At 42.6% G+C, this 21,614-nt stretch overlaps 1 protein-coding gene across 1 annotated transcript in view; it reads left to right on the top strand.

The window, feature by feature from the left end:
• Positions 1–21,614, top strand: part of PCNX1 (pecanex 1) — a 3,150,868-nt gene that overhangs the window by 2,273,875 nt on the left and 855,379 nt on the right. Inside the window, exon 26 of the mRNA XM_044073489.1 lies at positions 2,716–2,969. Within this exon, the coding sequence (XP_043929424.1) occupies positions 2,716–2,969 (254 nt within the window). The remainder of the gene's footprint in view (positions 1–2,715; positions 2,970–21,614) is intronic.

The following is a 21,614-nucleotide window of genomic DNA, read 5'->3' as shown; positions in this document are numbered from 1 at the left end:
CCCCATCCTTCGGAATACTCTCACTCAGATCTATCCAGCTTAAAACTGACTGTTTGATTGCTCCAATTCCAGTGATGGCTAGAAATCCCAGACCGGCTTCCCCAGTTAGAAAAGATTTTGGTTGCAGCGCATAAAGCTTTAGCCAGGAAAATATATAACAGCAAGTGGAAGAGGTTTTCCACTTGGGCTCACCAAAATCAGCTGGATCCCTTTATGGCTCCCATTCCTGCTGTTTTAGACTTTCTAGTGTCTGTTTTTCTTAACAGAGCTAGTTTTTCAGCTGTGAAAGTGTAATTGGCAGCCATTTCTAATTTTCACATTGGGGAAAATTCATCACCTCTGGCCTCATCTAAGTTGTGCAAGACCTTTCCTAAGGGCATTTTTCTTCTTTGCCCACCTATCAAGGATCCTACTCCACCATGGGACCTCACTATGGTTTTGCAAGCATTGGCTGTACCTCCTTTTGAACTGGAGCTAAAGTTAATTTGAAGTTCTTGTCATGGAAGACTGCCTTCTTAGTAGCCATCACTTCAGCTAAAAGAGTGTCTGAACTACAAGCTTTTTATCTATTAAGCCACCTTATTTGATCTTCCACAAGGACAGAGTGACTGTGCGTACCAGTGCTTCTTTCCTGCTGAAGGTTGCATCTGAGACTGACATAAGTCAAGTCATCAGTCTCCCAGTTTTCAAAACAAAGGTAAATACAAACTCTATATCCTAAGTATACATAGACAATTGCTGTTTAATTTGGATAGAACTAAACATTTCAGGAAGTCTGACCAGCTCTTTGTATCTTTATCGAAAGCTAATTTAGGGAAACCAATTCCCAAAGTAACTGGGGCTAATTGGCTTACAAGCTGCATTTCACTTGTTTATTCCATTAAAGGAATACCCTTACCTGTACCGATCAGGGCTCATTCTACCAGGTCTGTGTCCACTTCCACTGCCTTTTGGTCTGGAGTTCCTGTTGATGATATCTGCTGTGCAGTTACTTGGTCTGATGTGCATACCTTTATATCTCATTACAAATTTGACATTATTCCCAGGAACAGGGCCTCCTTTGGTTCTGCTATGCTCCAAAATATCATTCCACAAGGGCTGCCCAAGAGGTCTATAGCTGGGCACTCTTCCACAGATTGAAGATCAAATGAAAAACAACTTCAGATAAAGAACTTGTGTACTTAACATCTGAGGAGTTGGATTTTCATTTGTCATCAACCTCCACTCCCTCTTCCAGATTTTTAGGACGTGATGGATATGATTATGGATATCCCTTTATCTGTTTGAGCTCCTGAAGTGCTCTTTTTCTATTCTATACAGAGACATACATTTATTACCTTTTGTTGTACACAATAGGTGGATTGTGAACAGCAAACTCGATCTGAGGGGAGAGCAGGACATAATGGGTAGGGGAGAAGCTCAGATTTTCAGATCCTAGAGCTGTAGTATATGGCCAGGTCGTATCTAATGTCTGATCTGAACACACAGGTTGAAGACTAAAGAAAAAAACAACTCAGATGGAACGCTGTAATAAGTACAAAACTTCTTTTTATACTTTTAACTAACAAAAATTCATCTTTTTAACTGTAACATCAAAATGGTTTAAAACCACTTAGATTTTTAAATGCTTGCTATTAAGATGATGGACTTTTTGCCTCACGTGTTTTTTTTTTTTCACATATAATTAAATTAATGAACAAGTGTTTTAGGCACTTGGAGGGTACGATAAGGCACACATTTAAAAAAGTCATTGCTCACCAGTCATGGTATTACTTCTTGAAAATTAATGGTAGAAAGAAAATCTTAAGCCTATGATAGAATACATTTTGCAAGCATTGCAGTTATTACATTATTATTTGTTTCATTACTTTTACATGAAATTAGATTTTTTTCAATATATTTTGTGATATCAGCATGTGAAACATAATCACCTGATTACTGAGGGCAGGATTGGTTAGATGAGTTGTGTGCTTGTTCTACATATTTTATCTATTGTTTCATATAAAAATGCATTTTATTTACACCTTGTTGACCGGTTCAGGCCCCATAAGCAAGTAGACTTTGTGCAGGGTAGACCCAAGGTGGTATTCATTCTGACTAAAGAGATAGTTGGCTAGGGCATGGAGGAACAACTTCTGCTCTTTTCATTAAGTGACATGGGATCTTTTCTATCCATTTGAGTTACCACCAACTCCATTCATGAGCTTCAATTTAACAATCTCTTCTGAAGGGCAGCAAATGCAGATATATCCCCTTGCAATATAAGTATTGCTGAAAAGGCATCTTTTGCTTCCATAGTGCCATTGGTCAGTTCCATGATGACTTTTAAATATTGCCAGTGTTACACTGCTGTTTAATTCATAAAAGTTTATTGCAGATTGTATTCATAGAATGGTAAAACTAACAAACACTTATTAGTCACATTTGAGCACATGTGGTGTGTAACTTGACCATGCAAGCAAAATATGAGAATTATTTCATTTTCTCAGCTGTTTCTTTTTTGGTTCTATTACTGGTAGTGAAAGCAGCATATTGTAAATGCCAAAAACATTATTTATCCACTTCATCTGATGATGTGTCTCAGTAATGCACGTCCAACCTGGTGGTAGTATATGTTGTATAGGCAACATCTGTTAATCTTTAACTGTTTCTTGTGTTATTTACTTGTCATTTGTACCTTCACAAGATGACTGCTGTTCTTTCTCCGACACTTAGGTACATACTGTCAACAGAGAGAAGTTGAGGCAATAACAGAAGGTGTGGAGGAGGATGAGGGATGTTGCTGCTGTGAAGCAGGTCATATACCTCATGTACTCTCATTTAATGCTGCCTTTGGTCAACGATGGTTAGCTTGGGAAGTATTGGTCACGAAGTATGTCATTGAAGGCTACAGTATCACAGACAACAGTGCGGCTTCCATGTTGCAAGTCTTTGACCTCAGGAAAATTCTTACAACATACTATGTAAAAGTAAGGACCTAATTTCTGGTAGCAGTGCTGATGTAAAATGAAGCGTTTGTGGTCTGAGATTATTGTAACCAGTTTTCAGGAACAAGCCTGGAGCAGAATGTTTGCCCACAAACTTATGTTTGGGATATTTATCTGCAGTGAGAGTTCAGTGATTTTGCTAATGGTTACTTTTCAAACAGTAGTGGTAGTTGCTCATAAGCTTTAAATGCTTCCCAGTAACAGTGTACACTAGGAACAAAGATGAGTAGCAGTTTTGTTTTTGGAAGCCTAGTCTTTAATGACTCTCTTTTAATGCAGTTTGCCTGACAGGCTAAGAATTAATCATCTTGGTGTGCAGCCTGAAATCTTGTTTATAGCATATGTCATTGTGGCACACACGGACTCATTGTGAAGAGCTTATGTGAATTAGTACCAAGCTATCTGGAAAAATGAGAGCACGATTTTTTTTTTTAGCTATTATGTTTCTAGTCATTCTTTACTTGTTGATAGTGCCACTCTATTGACATTTAATTAGGCAAAGCTATTCCACAGTATTGAATACCTTGCTCACTCCTGCTTGGTTTTATACCCTGTGGTTACTGTATGCTTCTGCTGTGTAAATGAAAACAACATTAACCAAAGCAGTTTATCTGTAGAAAGGACATCTGTTTTATTTCTGGAATAGTTTCTTAAGAGAATATCACAAAACTGACTGACAATGTAATTTAGCTGATAAATTAACAGCAGACTGCCTCTACCCTTAAGTAAGTTTTAGGTCTCAAATTTGCACTGAAGTTGGCTGTTTAGTGTAATGATGTTTTTTCAGGTCAGACGTGACTGGGAGGACAAAAAGCAGCAGTTAACCTGTAGAGTATCCTTTGCTGGCCCAGAATCCAGTAGCCATATCCGCTGTCATGATAAACTGTTAAACAGAGGTAGTGTATACCCACAAAAAACACAAATTGGCTGACTATGTTTATTTTAGTGAACTTCCATGCACCTGGATTTGTGGTAATAGAAAATGTGCTGCACATACCCATAGATTATGTCTCACAGGATGTTGGAAGTGAATTCAGCAATCCCAGAAAGATCTAGACAAATCACTTTCCAGTTCAAAGACCAATCATGCTGCTTCAGAAGAAGGATAAATAGATGTTTGTTTATCATAGTCCTTTAAGTCTTTAATTGAATCTTAACCTAATACTGAGACACAAGGATGGTTTTGATGAGAGACACTAATTTGTGAATATAGTTTCCCATTTCCTAATGGGATGCAGCTAAGACTGCAAAATGCTTTTTCTGTTGGTACTAACTGTTTTGGAAAAGTTAAGGCAATCATTTTCAACCCTTAGAGAAGCTAGGCAATCACTTCTGTCCATTAACTGCGCAAGTCTGAAAACCTGGCTGCCACTCAGCCTAAGAGAAGTTCAGGCAGTGGGATTATTCCTTTAAGCTTTAGGTTCAAGGCAAATTTGTCACATCAGGAGAGACACAGTAAGGTTACAGGAAACCACAACTTAATTGCATCCCAGCCACAACCCTTTCCATGTTGCCAGGGAATTTGAGTTTGGTGATCTGCCTTTATTTCTTAGACCTTGGAATTAGTCAATCTAGGGACAATCTGCTTTCTGAGTACAAGCTTAGAAGTCTGTTTGCTTCGACCTGTGTGTTGCTTTTGGTTCATTAACACTCAAACTGTTTTCCTCGCCATCACATCAGGCACCACCACCTGTGAGGTTAGCCCCTTTTTTAGAACTTCTGCAGTACATAGCCTCAAGTCTTCCAAGCAGACAGCCTAAGGGCAATTCATTTTCTTGTGTCCATTTTTAGGCAGTGAAACTGGGTCTTTGTTACAGGCACAATGGAACTATTTTGTGTTGTACACATGAAAGAAGCATACTTCCACATTCCTGCTCACTTCGTTCACACACAGTTTCTAAGTTTCAGAATGGGATATATGCGTTCAGGACATTCTTCATAGACTTCAATCTGTGCATCATCTTTATCAAGTCCCCCTTCATACTTTCACATAGTAATGTTGCAGTCACTTCACCCACCAGCAAGCATGTTCCTGTATAGTTGCTGACAACTGGAGTGGAATAAATCTAGAGAAGGGGGGAGGGGTAACATTATGCCAAGCATTATTTCTGCCACTTCTGTGTTTGGTCACTAGTATTGTCCCAAATGTTACTGGTATTGGGAACAAAGGAAAACACCCATTGTGTACCATTTGTATATGCGAATACACCCAGAAGTTAACTACCATTCAGTGTCTTAGCATAAGTGTACATTGTGGTAGAAAAAATACGATTAGGATGCCAGTCTGATGATATCTGTTCTTTTTTAACAAAATGTTTCTTTTTTATAGAAAATTGTTTAGTGCTTACAATTCTGATGGCTTCTATTGGAAAAAGAAATGTAATAAATTATGAGTAGCAGTACAGCCGTTCCAGTGATGAGTCCATATGAATGTTGAGCAGGGCAGGGCTGGAGAGGGTTCTCAAGGAACTGCAAAGAAGGATGAATCACTTTCTTTTTATAGGTAATATATTGTTAATTTCCAAACAAATTACTCACTGGGTCCTTTGCTGATGGAAATTTTATGAGCAGTGTTTGGTTGCCTGACCTCATTTTCTGATATCGGAGCTAATTTCAAATCATTGTCCACTGTAGATGCAATTGCCAGATTACTGGGCCTCACTTCCTGGCTTCTTGCCTTCCCTGCTTTTTCTTCTGGTGCAGGCTAAAATGGGTTCGTTACCGGAGATACGTGGAATGACGTTGACATTTCATTAGTATTCGTCACTTGGAATGGCATTTTTGACCTGAGAGATAAGAATCCAGGTGATTGGTCCTTCACATCGAATGGCAGTGGTTCTCATAAGGAGAATGAGCAGAGGTTCTTTCCGTCAAGGGTGGAGGGTGTGGTATCTGGAGAAAGAGCATATGTGTACCCAATGGCTTGTGATCATATGACAGGAGGTGATGTCAGGTTGCTGTTGCACTGCAGTGACCTGCAAATGAATATGCTAAAGAATGGAAATGAGAGACTTGCAATAAAGAAAAATAGATTCATCAGCATCTTGCAAGTCCAAATTACTGGGCAGTGGTAGAGCTTGGCATCCTCATGGGTCATCCCATATGGATCTTGTGGGGTAGAGTACTTTCTAAAAGTGCTAACTGCAATGTGAATGCTAAACAGTACTAGAGGCAAAGACCCCAGCCACTTAAGGCCAGTGTGCTCATACAGTTTTGCAGTTCTATTTTTTTTTGTTTGTTTTAGTTTGATTCATTCTGTCAGCAATTCTTGAAGCCTGGAGTCTTTGCGGGCAACAATATAGTAGTTTTACTTACATGATTTTATGCACTTTCTGTATTATCTGACTTGTAAAATGAGTTCATACCAGGTTATGTTTTCTTGCAAAAGTTTCTTGGCAACCATAGTCCCATCATTCCTAGCAGAGATGACCTCCAATCCATTAGAAAAAAACATACAAATACTAAAATGTACTTCAAGTTTTGATGTTGTGGGGATTCAGTAAAATACCACTGTATACAACAAAAGGTTCCCAAGGCTTTTTTAAAGATTGTTTGGGAACAGGAGCACTCTTTGACACATTGTATTGAACATACACTGTACAAGTATTTACAAAGTGCTGAATGATTTAGCATATGTCCACCCATACCAGTCAGTCAAAGTTTGCCTATTATTCACTCCATTTTACTCCCAAATGATGGAACTCCCTAAGAGGAAGCACATGGTTAACAATGAACATGCAGTCATGAGGTTGTCCTTCATCTTCTGTAGGGATTAAAGAAATAGGATTAAGAGGGGTGATATCTAATAATCTGCAAAGAATTATTAAGCAAAGACAATTCACATTTAGACAATCTAGAGGTTGACAAGTACTGTGTTTTTGTTTTAACAGCAGTAGTTCTACAGATTGTGGAACTGCTGCAAAAGTCTCATGCCCAAGAGTTAGGACAGCCTCCTTTTCTACTATAATTGCCATCGTCGCCACTGCCATAAATTCTACTGAAATAAACAACAGATCTAAAACCATCATTTCTGTGCTGTGGGAGTAATCCTAATGCTATTTTATTTGTTTCATAATAGAGAGGGAAACATATCTTTGAATAATCTGGTAGCCCAGGGGCAGGAGAATTTGAAAGAAGCATTTGTAGTTGAACGAAAACCTATTCATGATTCTCTTGTCAAGGCAAGGGCTCAGAGCTATCTTTTTCAATAATACTAACAAAGGCTTTACTACTTCTGCATAATTCAGGACCATTTAATGACACTAGTCTGTCAATACTAAAAAAAGCTTGCAGCTTTTTCAGTCATCTCAAATAGGTATAATGCATATAGGCAAAATCTGTCACTATTCTTCTGAAATAAGATGTCCTAAATAATGGGTTTGTGGTTTTTCACAGCTGCAGTTTCATCTTGTTCACTTTGAGCCCCAATAATGCTAGTTTAGTAAAAAGAAAAATAGTATCTTGTTGGCAGCCAGAATAACAATCCGAAGCTAATTGCAACTCATCCACATACAATATTCGGGTGACCCACAGGGAAATTGAATTCTATCTAATTGCGCCCTTATTTCTGTGTAACAAAAGTGTGCGGTTATACACCAGCTTGATATAACCTTCTCCATATGTATTGTTGCCCTGTATCAGTAAAAGCAAACAAATATTGACTGTGTGGGTGAATAGGAATAGAAAAGAAAGTAGAGGAAATGTCAATCAATGAAAATGTGGTGGCTGTCTGAGGAATGGAGCTTAAGTGACCTGTGTCTGGCATACATGGCCATCTCAGACTTAACCTTGATGGAGTTGCTGCATATCCATAAGTCAAACTCCACTTGTGCAACCTGCATGCAAAGTCTCAACCTGGTCTGTGACACTAACAGTACTTGGCGGGACAGATTTTTGTCCCAACAACTCCCCATCTATGGAATAGACTTCCTCACCATGTCGAGCAGAGTATCTCACTAGCTGTCTTTAAGAGGAACCTGGACGACTGGATGGGAAACAGAAAATATACCCTCTGGGATCCCACCTATGTCCCTGCTGGACAGGGAAAACAGGTGCTGACTTTGTGGGAACATGGGTGAAATTCTTGGCTAGGCTTGTAAGGGCCTCTGAGCCAATAGCCTAGTATTATCCTATGAACCTAGTATAGTAGCTGGGTTAGGTTCTGTGGGAAAAGTTGGCACTGCTATTGCATTTGGTGTCTTTAATCAGTTTTTTAACTGGTGAAATAGGCATGTTACACGAGCTCCTAGTAAGGGACTATTATTCCTTGCTGAAGTAGCGGAGAAATAACAGGTTCAATTCCTTTTTTTGCCTCTGCTGATGAGGGGCATTACACTACCATCAGTAGGGAAAAACTATAAGAAAAATGTAGCCTAGCTAGATATTTCATTGTGGGATACCTTAAACCCTCCTGTAACAGAGGCATATGGGATATATGCAAATGACCCCTTAAGATCATCAAGTGTTTCATCTGTATGACTTTTGAATGTCCATGACTTTTTTTCTATTTCTTTTTAAGTCTTTGTGGATACATTCAGGCCAATAAAGCCAAACACCACTAGCTGTGGATGTACATGTTTCGGCCATTTTATGACCTCATCAGCAAAGCATAAGTGGACTGTTTGGCTCTACTTTAGAAACAGTTAGTAAAAACTAAAAGAAAAACCTAGCCAAACTAGAATTTTCACTGTGTGTGTAGTCTACAGTCCAAATAAATTCTTGACTTCTTCCCATTCTGTTACCTTTCCCTGTTTAATTATTTGCTCCCAATACTTGGTTCTTTTGCCAGTTTTCTCCAATAAATCCCAGTCTGTATCCCTAATTGCAGTCATATCTATTGGGAGAATCGCCTTTCTCCATTGTTGGCTTAGTGCTTATATTCATAAAGTAGCAGAAAGTATTCTAATATTTTGTATGGTTGTTCTCCTTAAGGATCTGGATCTAAAGTCCTGGTCTCTCATTGTTTCTTGAGCTTTCCTCCTGTTTCATCATCATCCCTTTCCACTTTAAATTATATGTTTCTGCTTGTGCTTATACAGTGGATATAAAAAGTGTACAGGTTTTTGTGATATAAAAAAATGAGACCACAATAAATCATTTCAAAGTGCATAAGTGTGCACAACCATAAACTAATACTTTGTTGAAGCACCTTTTGATTTAATTACAGCTTTCAGTCTTCTTGGGTATACACCTGCCATCATTTAAAGAGACTCTGATTAGCCCCAAATAAAGTTCAGCCATCCTAGTAGTATTTTCCTGACATTTACTCAGTTGCCTGCTATACCAAAAGCCATGGTTCGAAGAGAGCTTGCAGAGTATCAAAGGGATCTCATTGTTGAAATGTATCTGTCAGGAGAAGGGTACAAAAAGATTTCCACACCATTGGATATACCATTGTAATCAAAAATTGGAGAAAATATGGGGCAACAGTGACGTTGCAAAGAACTGGACGTCCCTCCAAAATTGATGAAAAGACAAGACGAAAACTGGTCAGGGAGGCTGCCAAGAGACCTACAGCAACACTGAAGGAGCAGCAGGAATCTCTGGCAAGTACTGTTTGTGTACTACATGTGACAACAGCCTCCCGTATTCTCCATATGTCTGGACTAAGGGGGAGGTTTGCAAGATGGAAGCCTTTTCTTACACAGAAAAACATCTAGGCCTGGCTAAAATTTGTAAAACAATACATCGTCTCCCAAAAGCACGTGGGAAAATGTGTTATGGTCTGATGAGACCAAGGTTGAACTTTTTGGCCACAATTCCAAAAGGTACATTTGGGGCAAAAACACTTTGCATCACCAAAAGAACACCATCCCCAGGGTGAAGAATGGTGGTGGCAGCGTCGTGCTTTGGGGTTGCTTTTCTTCAGCTGGAGCTGGGGCTTTAGTCAAGGTGGAGGGAATTATGAAGAGTTCCAAATACCAGTCACTTTTGGCCCAAAACTTTCAGGCATCTGCTAGAAAGCTGAAGAGGAGTTTCACCCTTCAGCAAGACAATGGCCCCAAGCATACATCAAGATCAACAAAAGAAAGGCTTCACCAGAAGAAAATAAAAGTTTTGGAATGGGCCAATATTGCCAAGTCTCAAGGTGTGCCATGCTGATAGACTGCTACCCAAGAAGACTGAATGCTGTAATTAAATCAAAAGGTGCTTCAACAAAGTATTAGTTTAAGGTTGTGCACACTTATGCAATCAGCTTATTGTACATTTTTTATTTTTTTATATTTTTCCTCTAACAGATTTGTTTGTTTTCAACTGAATTGTACAGGTTATAGGTCACATTAAAGCTGGGAAAAGTTTTGAAATGATTTATTGTGGTCTCATTTTTTTTATATCACAAAAACCTTGCATTTTAACAGGGGGGAATACACTTTTTATATCCACTGTATATAGGAGTCTTAACTGTAGCTCTGTAATGCCCCTTTAGATTGGGTAATCTCAGGCCACCTTGTTCTATTGGAAGAATCAACTTTTTCCAATTGACTCTTGCCATCTTCCCCTCCCAGATAAAATCCTTCAGTTTTTTTTAATTGCAATCCACAACTTGTCCACTGGTTGATAAAAATTTGCCTGACCTGTGTATAAAACGTCTTTTTCTTCTTTTGGCTTTTCCCAGTTAGGGGTTGCCACAGCGGATCACCTTGTCCGCTCATGATTGGCAGTGGCATTTTACGGTGTTGGGTTGCCAGCCCAGTGCCCAACCTTCCACAGAAGGCATACACACGCACTCACGCGTGGGACCAATTTAGCGTGTCCAATCCACCTACAAGCATGTCTTTGGGAATCCGGAGCACTCGGAAGAAACCCACACGACCACAGGGAGGACATGCAGACTCCGCACAGAAGACACCCCAGCCGAGGATCGACCCGGAGAACCTCTTGCTGTGAGGTGGCAATGCTAACTGCTTCATCACAGCAGCCACCCCTTGACCTTTGTATAAAACTAAAGGGACTTAAACATTTTAACTTGCTATCCATATCCATAAAACAAGACTTCCAATTTCTCAGTGTTTGTATTATCTTGTGTTTAGTCTCCTGCCACATATCCTTAGCTCCCACACCAGAATCCTTTTTAATCCATACTCCTAAGTACTTCATTTTTTCATGTTCCCATAAGTATGCCTATTGCTGAACCAATTTGTGCGCAGTTACATCATGTGCAACTATTGCCTTTGTTTTAACTTCATTAATTTTGTATGCAGAAAAGATTTGAATCTGTCTCAAAATGTTCTGCAACACTGAAATGTCCTTGTCTGGTTTTATCAGGTATAAAATATCTGCAAATAGAGCCAGCGTTTCCCCGATTGCCATCCCAGTTATATCCTTGAATTTCTGAGTCCCTTATTTTCTTCGCCAGTGGTTCTAAATGTAATGCAAGTAACAGAGGAAAGCGAACACGCCTGCCTGGTTCCTCTGCTCAAACAGAAATAATCACAGAGGAACCCAACCACTTAAATTTTTTGCCTCTGATCCCTTGTATACCCTCCTAATCAATCTTATAATTTTATAACGGAATGCATCTACTCATAAACTCCCAGCTTACTCTGGCAAATGCTTTCTCTGCATCAAAAATTATGAACAGCAGTGGTATTTTCTTACATTCTGCTTTCTCTTGGATCATCAGTGTTCTGTTAATGTTGTCAGATATTTACTTCCCCTTCACAAAACCAATTTGATCCATATCTGTCAATTTTGGCATCACTTTTTTCAATCATTTAGCCATTTTAGACAGACACTTCATAATCATGGTTTAGGATTGAAGTGGGCCTGTGTGAAGCTGGATCTGATGGGTCTTTACCCTCTTTAGGTATTACGGCCACCGCCACTTTCTTCTAGGATGTTGGTGCTTCTGCTAAAATGCTGTTAAACAAAACCTTCCGGATCTTCTACAGGAATACCTTTAACCTTGGCATGTTTAATTCTTCCATAAACATTTCCATCTGTACCTTTTTTTGATTTCCATATTTCTCTACTTTATACAGACTTTCATAAAGTGCTTAAATATTTCTAGTACCGGCACAGGATCTCTTTGATGTCCTTCTCTTCCCATGTTGCAGTATTCTTACTGTGGGATCCTCCGTCTCAGGCGACCCAAATGTCTGTGCTTATACAAAAGCTTAGGCCTGGATGCTGTTGGTGCATGGGACATCACACGCTGGGCTATAAACCAGGTGCCTTAAATGTGACGTCTGCACGCACAGACCTCAGTCGAACGTCAGATAGATTGCATCACTCCTCTACTATCAAGACATCTAAAGCTAAGTACCCCGTTGGGAAATTCTTAAAATGTATTATTGCTTGAGCTTGCTTTGCTTGTTTGTTCTTAGCAGATGTCCACTAAAAAAGGTAAATGCTGATGTAGATGTCAAATTCCACATAAGGACACCCATGACTGTTGCGTATTCTGTTTAGGGCGGTAGTACGACCATACCTCCTGTGCCATTTTGTCAATCTGTCATCTCTAAAATGCTTAGAAGCTGCCTAGCCACCCTTAATCTATATTTGGAAAATCAGAGGCTTAAAAAGTTAGCGCTTAAGATGGATCTTAAATCGGCAACCCAGGTGGAATCACCACGAAAAAAGGCCAAGCTTTCATGGCCTACTAGCTCTTCCCCTCCATTGTCAGACGCCCCTCAACTGCAGATATAGGGGTTGTGAGGGATGTCCGCTAGAGCTGTCTACGTCGGCTCCCCTTGAGGAAGTTGCTTCTGAAGTACTGGCCGGCACATCTGCGGAGGTTACTCAGATGTTGGTTTTGGTTTCTACCGAAGTCGAGGGGAACCAGGCTCCACCGTACGCCCGTCTGGGATACAGGAACCAGAGTCCTGTTCCTTAGCTCGGGCCCCTGAAACTAGGCCTTCTCCCAAGATTACCCCTTTAAAAAGAAAGCATCTTTCTCCCTATAATGAAGGACTACCTGACTGGCAATCTTTTACACAATTTTTGATGCTGGCCTTCATGGCCCTTAGGCCTTCGGCCTCCTCACTCTCCACTGTCCAAGTGCTTAGCCAAGACCTGCCTCAGCTACTTCTGTTCCCCCTCCCACTTCACAGGAAGAAGAAGAAGGAAGTGTTTTCCTTATCAGATGAGTCTGTTTCTTACTCATCACAAATTGCTTCTCCTCTGGAATACTATCACCCAGATGAGGAATCCATAGAGGGGGGCTCTCCTCCAGAAGACATCACTTTTGGAGAGACCATTACTAAAATGAAAGAATATTTCAAATAGGATACTTTCCAAATGACTGAAACGCTAATATATTTTGAGCTGCTGTAAGTTGAATCTCCTTCACCATCTGCCATCCCCCCAGTTATACCTGCATACTTAGATGTATTTGCATCAACATCTAAAAATACTGACTTTCAGCCACCTGCTTATAAGAGACCTGATCATTTCTATAAGGTGCTTAATGACCGCAGGTTTCTTGTGAAACCCCCCTTGGTAGACCCTGCAGTCATGGTTGTGGCCTCTGACAAGCATTCAAGACTGATCCTATCCATGTCCCTTCTGCCTGCTGACAAGGGTAGCAAGAATATGGACAGGCTAGGCAAGAAGATTTATACCTTTTCCACCCTAGCCTTCAGAGCCATTAACTACCAAACTCATATGATTAAGTATGCCTTGGACTTGATATCCCAAGCATCTACACCTCTATCCTCCCTGCCTGACTCTCCCAACAAGACAGAAGTAGCATCAAAACTGACTCTGGCATCCCAGGTAGCCAGGCACTCGATTAGATGCAGCTGTGATGCAGCAGAAGCCTCTGCTATATCTGCTGCGTCTGCATCTGTGTTTCAGAGGTATTCATGGCTTTGGCTATAAGCTTTGCCTGAAGATTTCAAACCTAAAATTCTACATGCCTCACTAGATCACAACCTTCTGTTTGGAAAACAGTCTGAACTGTTTAAAAACCTTCAAGATAAGAGCAAGGAGCTACAAGACATTAAGCACCTCTTGGTATCTCCTATACCAAAATACTACAGAAACTATCCACCTAAGACCTCCTATGTCTGAAGAACCCCCTCCACTGCTACTTCTCCTTCCAGGCATAGGAAAGGAACCAGGAGGCAAACCTCTTCCAGACCTGCACCTTCTCAGGCTACCCACAGACAGCCCTTTCAAGACAGAAATGGTACCAACAGTACGTGACTGCCTTGCCCCTCTCCCCCTGTCAGCCCATCTCTCCCACTGCCTGCCATTTTGGAGAACAGTCATCTCAGATCGCTGGGTTCTGGCAATAGTAGAAAAGGGATATTTCCTATCTTGGAAAGAAAGGCCCATTCCATTCCCCCCCAAAAAAAACTGCACCTTATTCCTCACATTATACAGGATCTACTGGCCCATGGAACCATAGAACCTGTCCCCTCAGGACAAGAAGGAAAAGGTTTTTACTCAAGGCTATTCCTAGTACCAAAAAAGGATGGACCATGGAGGCCAATCCTGGTTTTGTCTCTTCTAAACGTCTTCCTAAAAGTCTTTCTTCAGAATGCAATCCCTTCAAACCCTCCTTCCATTACTGCCACCCCAAGTGTTCATGGCCACTCTAGACCTGAAGGAGGCCTATCTCTACATCCTTATACAGCCCTGTCACAGAAAGTACTTATATTTTACTGGGGCCTGTTCTCACTTTCAATTTGCTTCCTTGCCCTTTGGTTTATCCACAGCACCCAGGGTCTTCACCAGATATCTAGCTCCCACCATAGCCTACTGCAGGACCAAGGGCATTCAAATCTAACCCTACCTAGACTATATTCTCATTCTTGCAGAGAAAGAAAACACCCTAGAAAACATTTGCAGTCTACAAGGGTTGGGGTTCACCCTCAATCTCCCCAAATCATCACTTGCACCAGGGCAGGACAAAATCTTCCAGGGATGCAGGATCTGAACACACCTGATTAAGGCATTCCTTCCTCAGGACAAGGTAATTTCCCTAACAGATCACTTCCAAGATCTTATCCAGACCTACCAGCTGTCAGCAAGACAATTCATGCAACGTCTGGGTCTTATGGCAGTCACTATCCCTATGCTTCCACTAGCCAGAATGCACATGAGGAAACTACATTGATATCTAAAGAATGTGTGGTCCCAACACAGCCACCCTCTAGAGTTCCAGATCTCCTTTCTACCCTGGCTAAAGGCAGAGTTATGGTGGTGGATTCAACAAGTTCAAATGAACCCAGGCTTTCCCCTCCTACCCCCCCCCCCCACACACACACACACACCAGTTCAACATATGCACACAGATGCCTCAAATCTGGACTGGGGGGTTACCATGAAGGGCCTCAAAGTACAAGAATGCTGGCAGGCACTCCTCCTGAAAAAAACACATCAGCATAAGGAAGATGACTGCAGTTCATTTAGCCCTGAAAGTTTTTCTTCCAGTACTAAAGCCAGCCCCCTTGCAAATCTTCACAAACAACACCACAGTCATGTGGTGCATCAACAAATGGGGTGGGGGGCCAAATCTTACCTCCTCTGCAAGCTGACAATGCAAATTTGGACCTGGCCTCACAAAGCCACTTATCTCTGCAGGCAGTCTACATCCCATCCCAGGACAGCCACCAAGTGGATACTCTCAGCAGATCATTCTCTTTGCATCACTAGTGGATGTTGCAGAGAGAAGTTTTTCTAGACATTGTCCACCAGTGGGGCACACCTCAGATAGACTCATTTGCCTCCCCCAGAACAGACAACTGAGAAAATTCTGTACCAAGGACCACTCCTCACTAGCCTGGAGAGTGGACACCTTCACCATCTCATGGAAGGGATGATTTCTGTATGCCTTTCTTCTCATTCAAAAGGTCCTCCTGAAAATCAGGAGGGACAATCCAAAAATTTTGCTGGTGACTCCCTATTGGCCAAGGCAGCATTGGTTCCCTCTTCTGCTATCCCTCGCCAAGGACAATCAACACAAGTTACCCCACAAGGTGGACCTACACACATAGGAGAAGGGAACTCTCATCCACCGTCATCTGGAGATGCTGTGTCTAACACTTTGAGTGCTAAACGTTTAATACCCTTCAGACACCACTACTCTGAGGATATGCTTTCAGTCGTGAAGGAGGCCAGGAAACCTAACACAAGGAGATCCTATATTTTAAAATGGGAAAGATTCTCCATATGGTGTCTCCAAAGACTTAGGTATCCCTTTCTATCCGATGTACCTCTAGTCTTAGCTTGTGTGTGTCAGTTTATCAAGGCAGGCTTTTCACACTCTTCAGTGAAACTACACCTTTCTGCTATCTCTGCCTGCTTACCCTTAGACCCTCTTTTACTCTCCAGGTTAGATGTTAAATTGTTTCTGAAGGGGGTCTTGTACATCAGACCACTGAGGAAGCCTATTCCATCGCCTTGGGACCTAAACTTTATCTTGGAAAAACTCACACTGGCTCCATGTGAACCAGCTAGTTCTGCATCACTACAAATGTGCACATGGAAAACAATCCTGCTGGTAGCCTTCACCTCAGCCAGAAGGGTATCAGAGTTACAGGCTCTCATGGCATGCCCCCCTACACTATCTTCCCCAAGGACAAGGTGACCCTGTGCACCAACCCTTCCTTCATGCCCAAAGTCATCAACGAGCTATCATTAAATCAGTCCATTCGCCTTACCCACCTTCTTTCCCTCTCCTACCAATGTCAGCGAGAGAATACTCCATTTCCCTGGATGTTCACAGGCAGCTAAGGTTTTACTTGGACAAAACCAAGACCATTACAAAATCTAATCAACACTTTGTATCCATTCATCCCAGGACCCTGGGCAAGGCAGTCTCCGAACAACCATCTCCTGTTGGATCAGGAAAACTATTTGCTTCTGCTACTCCTATCATGGTAAGGATTTACTTCAGAGGGTAGCATCCACCAAGGCCTTCTTCAAGGGCCTAGACACAGCCTCCATCCTGGAGGCAACCACCTGGTCCACTGTATACACCTTTACCAGACACTACAAATTGGATCATATCTCCAGAGCCAGAGCAGGTTTTGCAAGGGCAATCCTGCAAGGATTTTTGGAATCAGCTACCTCTACCTTCACCCTTCCTCCTTCCAAAGCTGTGGTACTCTCCCACAGTAAGAAGACTGCAGCATGGGAATAAGGCATAGAATAGTTATGTAAAATCCTACCATAACCATAGATGTTCTTTGTGTTTCACTGTTGCAGTCATCACTTGCGGGTTATCCCTGCTGGGTAGCCGTCTGTTGGCCTGATTACCAGAGTCGAGCTTTTCCCCTGCGCCGGCTGCTGTCTCCTGTGGACTGACGTAAGGTCGTCAGTGGTGTAAAGGAGAGCAGCCGGCACCATTACATCAGTTTTTCTTGCCGTGGAGCCTGAAGCAAAAGCAGTTGCGTATGTGCTGGTCGGTCATTACCAGAGTGGAAGGCAAATCTGAAAATGACTAAAGCTAAGTACCCCGTTAGGGTCCTTTTTCTTGCACTAACCGATGTCTGAAGATGTAAATAATTGTCTCCGCTGTGGAAAACAAATACCACACCGAGATTTCCACACTTTGTGCATTCCATGTCTAGGCCCAGACCACGACGTCCGCTGTTGTCAGTTCTGCGCACTTTTCAATTCTAGGACTGTTCACCGTAGAGTTGAATTTGTAGCCAGGCATTTCCGAAGTAGTTCCTTGTATTACGAAATGGTATCCATCGGTCAGCAGTCTGTGGATATTCCCAAAAAATGAAACTATAAAGAAAGGGACAGACCACACGAACTTAAGCCTTCAGACGACCTGCCCCAGAAGCAAGTTGTCAGTTCTCAGGAATTCAGTGAGGCGCATTCGCAGCTCCTGATGCCCGACTTGTCTCCCTCGCAGGCCTTTACCGAGACACTTTCAGAGTCTGAGATGCTGCCAGGGAATGCTTCATCAGCCGATCCCTCAGTTATCTTTACTTCGTTTGGGTCCGGAGCCACTGTGCAGGCACCGGCTTCCAAGGAGGTTCTTCACACAACCAATTCAAGGCAAAAACCAACGTCTTTGCCTCCGACTACTGCATCCCAATGACAAACGGATTTACTAAGGTCTAAAAGCAAGACCACCCCAAAGAAAACGGTCTCTAGTCACCATTTTACTCCTCCTCCACCGCCTCAGATACAGTTATTGAAAATGGCTGAGGACATAATCACTTTCATCAGGGGTAGACATACCACTCCTTCTAAAAGAAAGAGGGATACTTCCCCTGATGTTCACACAGAGCCGGATTCTGAAATTTCAGACTACCTGGATTCATATGAGGAACAGCAGCCTCTCACCTCCTTTGAGGATTCGGATGCAGTGGAATCTATTCCTTCTGCCTCCCCCCTGAGGATCCTTCATTTGGGGAAACCCTGCACACTCTCAGAGAACATTTCCACTGGGAAGCCCAAGATTATCCTCAGTCTAAGAAAAGACTAAGAGTTTCTAGATCTTCCTCAACACAGACCCTTGGCCATCCCTCCTATTCTGGATGTGGTGGATGATGTTTTCAATTAATCTAGCCCTCACCCCTGACGCTCTACCCCCTGCTGCTAGGAAAACCTGACCGGTACTACAGGATGCCTGATTCACATAAGTACTTGTTTAAAAACCCTGCAGCAGACCCCAGAGGTCATCACACAGGGGCCCAAAGTGGTCAAGGCTAGCTCATCTAAAAACCCATTTCCCGGTGACAAGGACTCGAGCTCTGGACAGATGGAGTAAGAAAGTGTACACCTCCATAACCTTAGCTGTTAGACCTCTTAACTGCCAGTTCCATTTGCTAAAATATCAACAGCACACCTTGGAACTTATAAAACAAAAAAAAATTAATCTTTACCTGACACGAATACTTCCAAAGAGTTATCAGATCTTCTGCACTCTACTTCTCAAGTAGCTAAACACTCCCTGCACTGCAGATTTGATGCCCTAGAAGCCTCAAGTAGAGCTACTTGATGCCCTCCTGGATAAAGACCGCTTCTTTGGATCAAAAGCCGAGGTCGTCATCAAAAAGATGGAGGATAAAGCAAAATCTATGCAAACAGACTTCCTCCAAGTTCATCCTCCCAGATTCACCAGAAACTTTCCCTCTAAGCAGTGGTCTTTCTCAGCCCCCAATAGACAGGTTCAAGGGAGGTCTCGCAGGGACAGACCAGTTAGACCACAAAACCAAGTCCAGCGAAGGACTAAGCAGTGGCCCTCCACCACTTCCACAGCAGGGAGTTCTCTAAGTCCACTCACTACGCTAAGAACATGCAACGATTCCCAATCCCCCTCCCATCAGAGGTTAGGAGGAAGGCTATCCCTTTACAAACAAAATTGGCTGTCTGTAACAAAGGACCAATGGGTATTAAAAATAATTTTTCAAGGCTACAAATTTACCTACCAACAAGTCCCAACCTTAACAGGTTACCAAAGTCTGTCTCAAAATCAGTGGGCAGAAGCATTAAAACAAGTGCACATACTCCATGCTCAAGGGGAAGTGGAGCCTGTGCCACAGGAGCAAGCAGGAAAATGTTTTTACTCCAGACTGTTCCTAGTGCCAAGAAAAGAAGGCACTTGGCGACCCATCCTTGACTTGTCCACTCTAAACACCTTCCTAGAGGTTCCTAAATTCAAAATGCTAACTCTTCAAAAACTTTTACCAATGCTGAACAAAATTGCATGGCTAGCCACCCTAGACCTAAAGGATGCCTCCCTATATACCCATAAGGAGTCTTGCAGAAAATACCTACTCTTCAGAGCAGGTTCACAACACTTTCAGTTCTCTGCGCTACCCTTTGGCTTATCTCCGGCTCCCAGGGTCTTCACAAAATGCCAGGCCCCAGTGGTTGCTGTCTGCAGGCAGCAAAACATCCAGATTTACTGTTATCTGGACGACTTCCTAATGCAGGCAGACAACAGAGAAGTTACTACAGGACCTGCTCTTTGTACAAACAACCCTAACCTTGCTAGGGTTCACTATCAACAGGAAAAAAATCAAACCTAAACCCCTCCAGGCAGATCATCTTCTTGGGCACACTCCTGGAGAAAGACTCCCAAACAGCCTTCCTCTCACCAGAAAAACAATACTTTCTGCCAAATTACTTCTCCCATTTAGCTCGCAGAAAAAAAATCACAGCAAGGAAAATTCTGCAAGCACTGGGTTACATGTCATCTTGCAATCTGATGATTCCCCTGGCCAGGCTGCACATGAGGAATCTCCAGTGGTACCTAAAGAACATTTGGTGCCAACACTCTCAATCTATGGCGACCAGTCTCCCCCTCATTCCATGCATAAGGAATGAGTTTCTTTGGTGGGCAGAGGTCTGCACTCAGAACAAGGGCCTTCCCTTCACTTTCCTTCCTCAAGGCCAGACTATCAACACAGACCTTGGGGCACTCATTTAGACACCTGGTGCACCCAAGGCTCTTGGGACCTCAGGCACCTTCACTGGCACATTAACCTAAAGGCAATGATGGCAGCTCACAAGGCTTTCACATCCTTCGAAGACCACCTAAAACTAGGAATCCTCCTCATAAAAACAGACAGTACCACAGTCATGTGGTACATCAACAAGCGGGGGGGGGGGGACACACTCCTACCCTCTCTGCTAACTAGCCATGAGCTTCTGGCAGACAGTCTCCTCCTTGAGTCTACACCTGATAGCCCAGTACATCCCAGGAGTAAACACCCTAGCAGACCATCCAAGCAGAAACTACTTAGACCCCCATGAGTGGAAACTCCAAAAGGGGACATTCCTCCAAATCACCCAGGCCTGGGGGGTACACCAGAGGTGGACCCCTTCACCTCACAACACAATAATCAGCTGCACAAATGCTGCACCAGGGAGTTCCACCCCCTAGCTTGGAAAGTAGATGCTCTCTCATTCCAGTGGACCAATCTCTTCATTTATGCGTTCCCCCTCCTGTCCTTACTCCCAAGGATGCTGCTCAAAATAAGGCAGGAAAGACCAAAAGTCATCCTTATGGCACCAACATTTGGTACCCCTTGCTGCTGAGCCTGACCAAGGAGACTTACAGACCCCTGCCTTTACCTGGAGACCTCCTGACACAAGCCAGAGGGGAGATTCTGCATTCAAACCTACACGCACTCAAATTTTCTGCATGGCTTATCCCCCAGGGACCGGGGATAACCCACAGTTGAGCAAGCAGGTCCTGGACATTATTAAGGAAGCCAGAATGCCCAGCACCAGGAAATTGTACTCAGAGAAATGGAAAGGATTCAACTCCTGGTGCCTATCAAAAGTTCACAGCAGCTCCCAGCCATCCCTCCCACTTATTCTGGACTACCTAGCGGAGCTACTTAACAAGCGACTCTCCTTTTCCTCCATTAAAATCCACGCCTTAGCCATTTCAGCACACTTTCATGCTGAACAGCCTGTTTTCTCTCACCCTTTTATTAAGCAATTCCTCAAAGGTGTATCCAACATTAGGCCCCCTAGAATGGCACCCACTCCAGCCTGGGACCTGAACTATGTCTTAGAAAAACTGAAATTGCCTCCCTTCGAACTAGCTGCATCAGCAGACCTAAAACATCTTTCTTGGAAGACTGCCTTCCTCTTGGCTATTACTTCAGCGAGGAGGGTGTCCGAACTTCAAGCGCTCATGGCCACTGAACCCTTCCTTATCTTACTTGCAGACAGGGTGTCTCTCAGGACTAATCCCTCATT

This window comes from Protopterus annectens, chromosome 6.part0 (assembly GCF_019279795.1).
Source record: "Protopterus annectens isolate FY-2018-M chromosome 6.part0, PAN1.0, whole genome shotgun sequence".
In the NCBI taxonomy this organism is placed as follows: Eukaryota; Metazoa; Chordata; order Ceratodontiformes; family Protopteridae; genus Protopterus; species Protopterus annectens.
The sequence above is the reverse complement of the archived record's forward strand: the minus strand, read 5'-3'. Positions and strand labels throughout refer to the sequence as shown.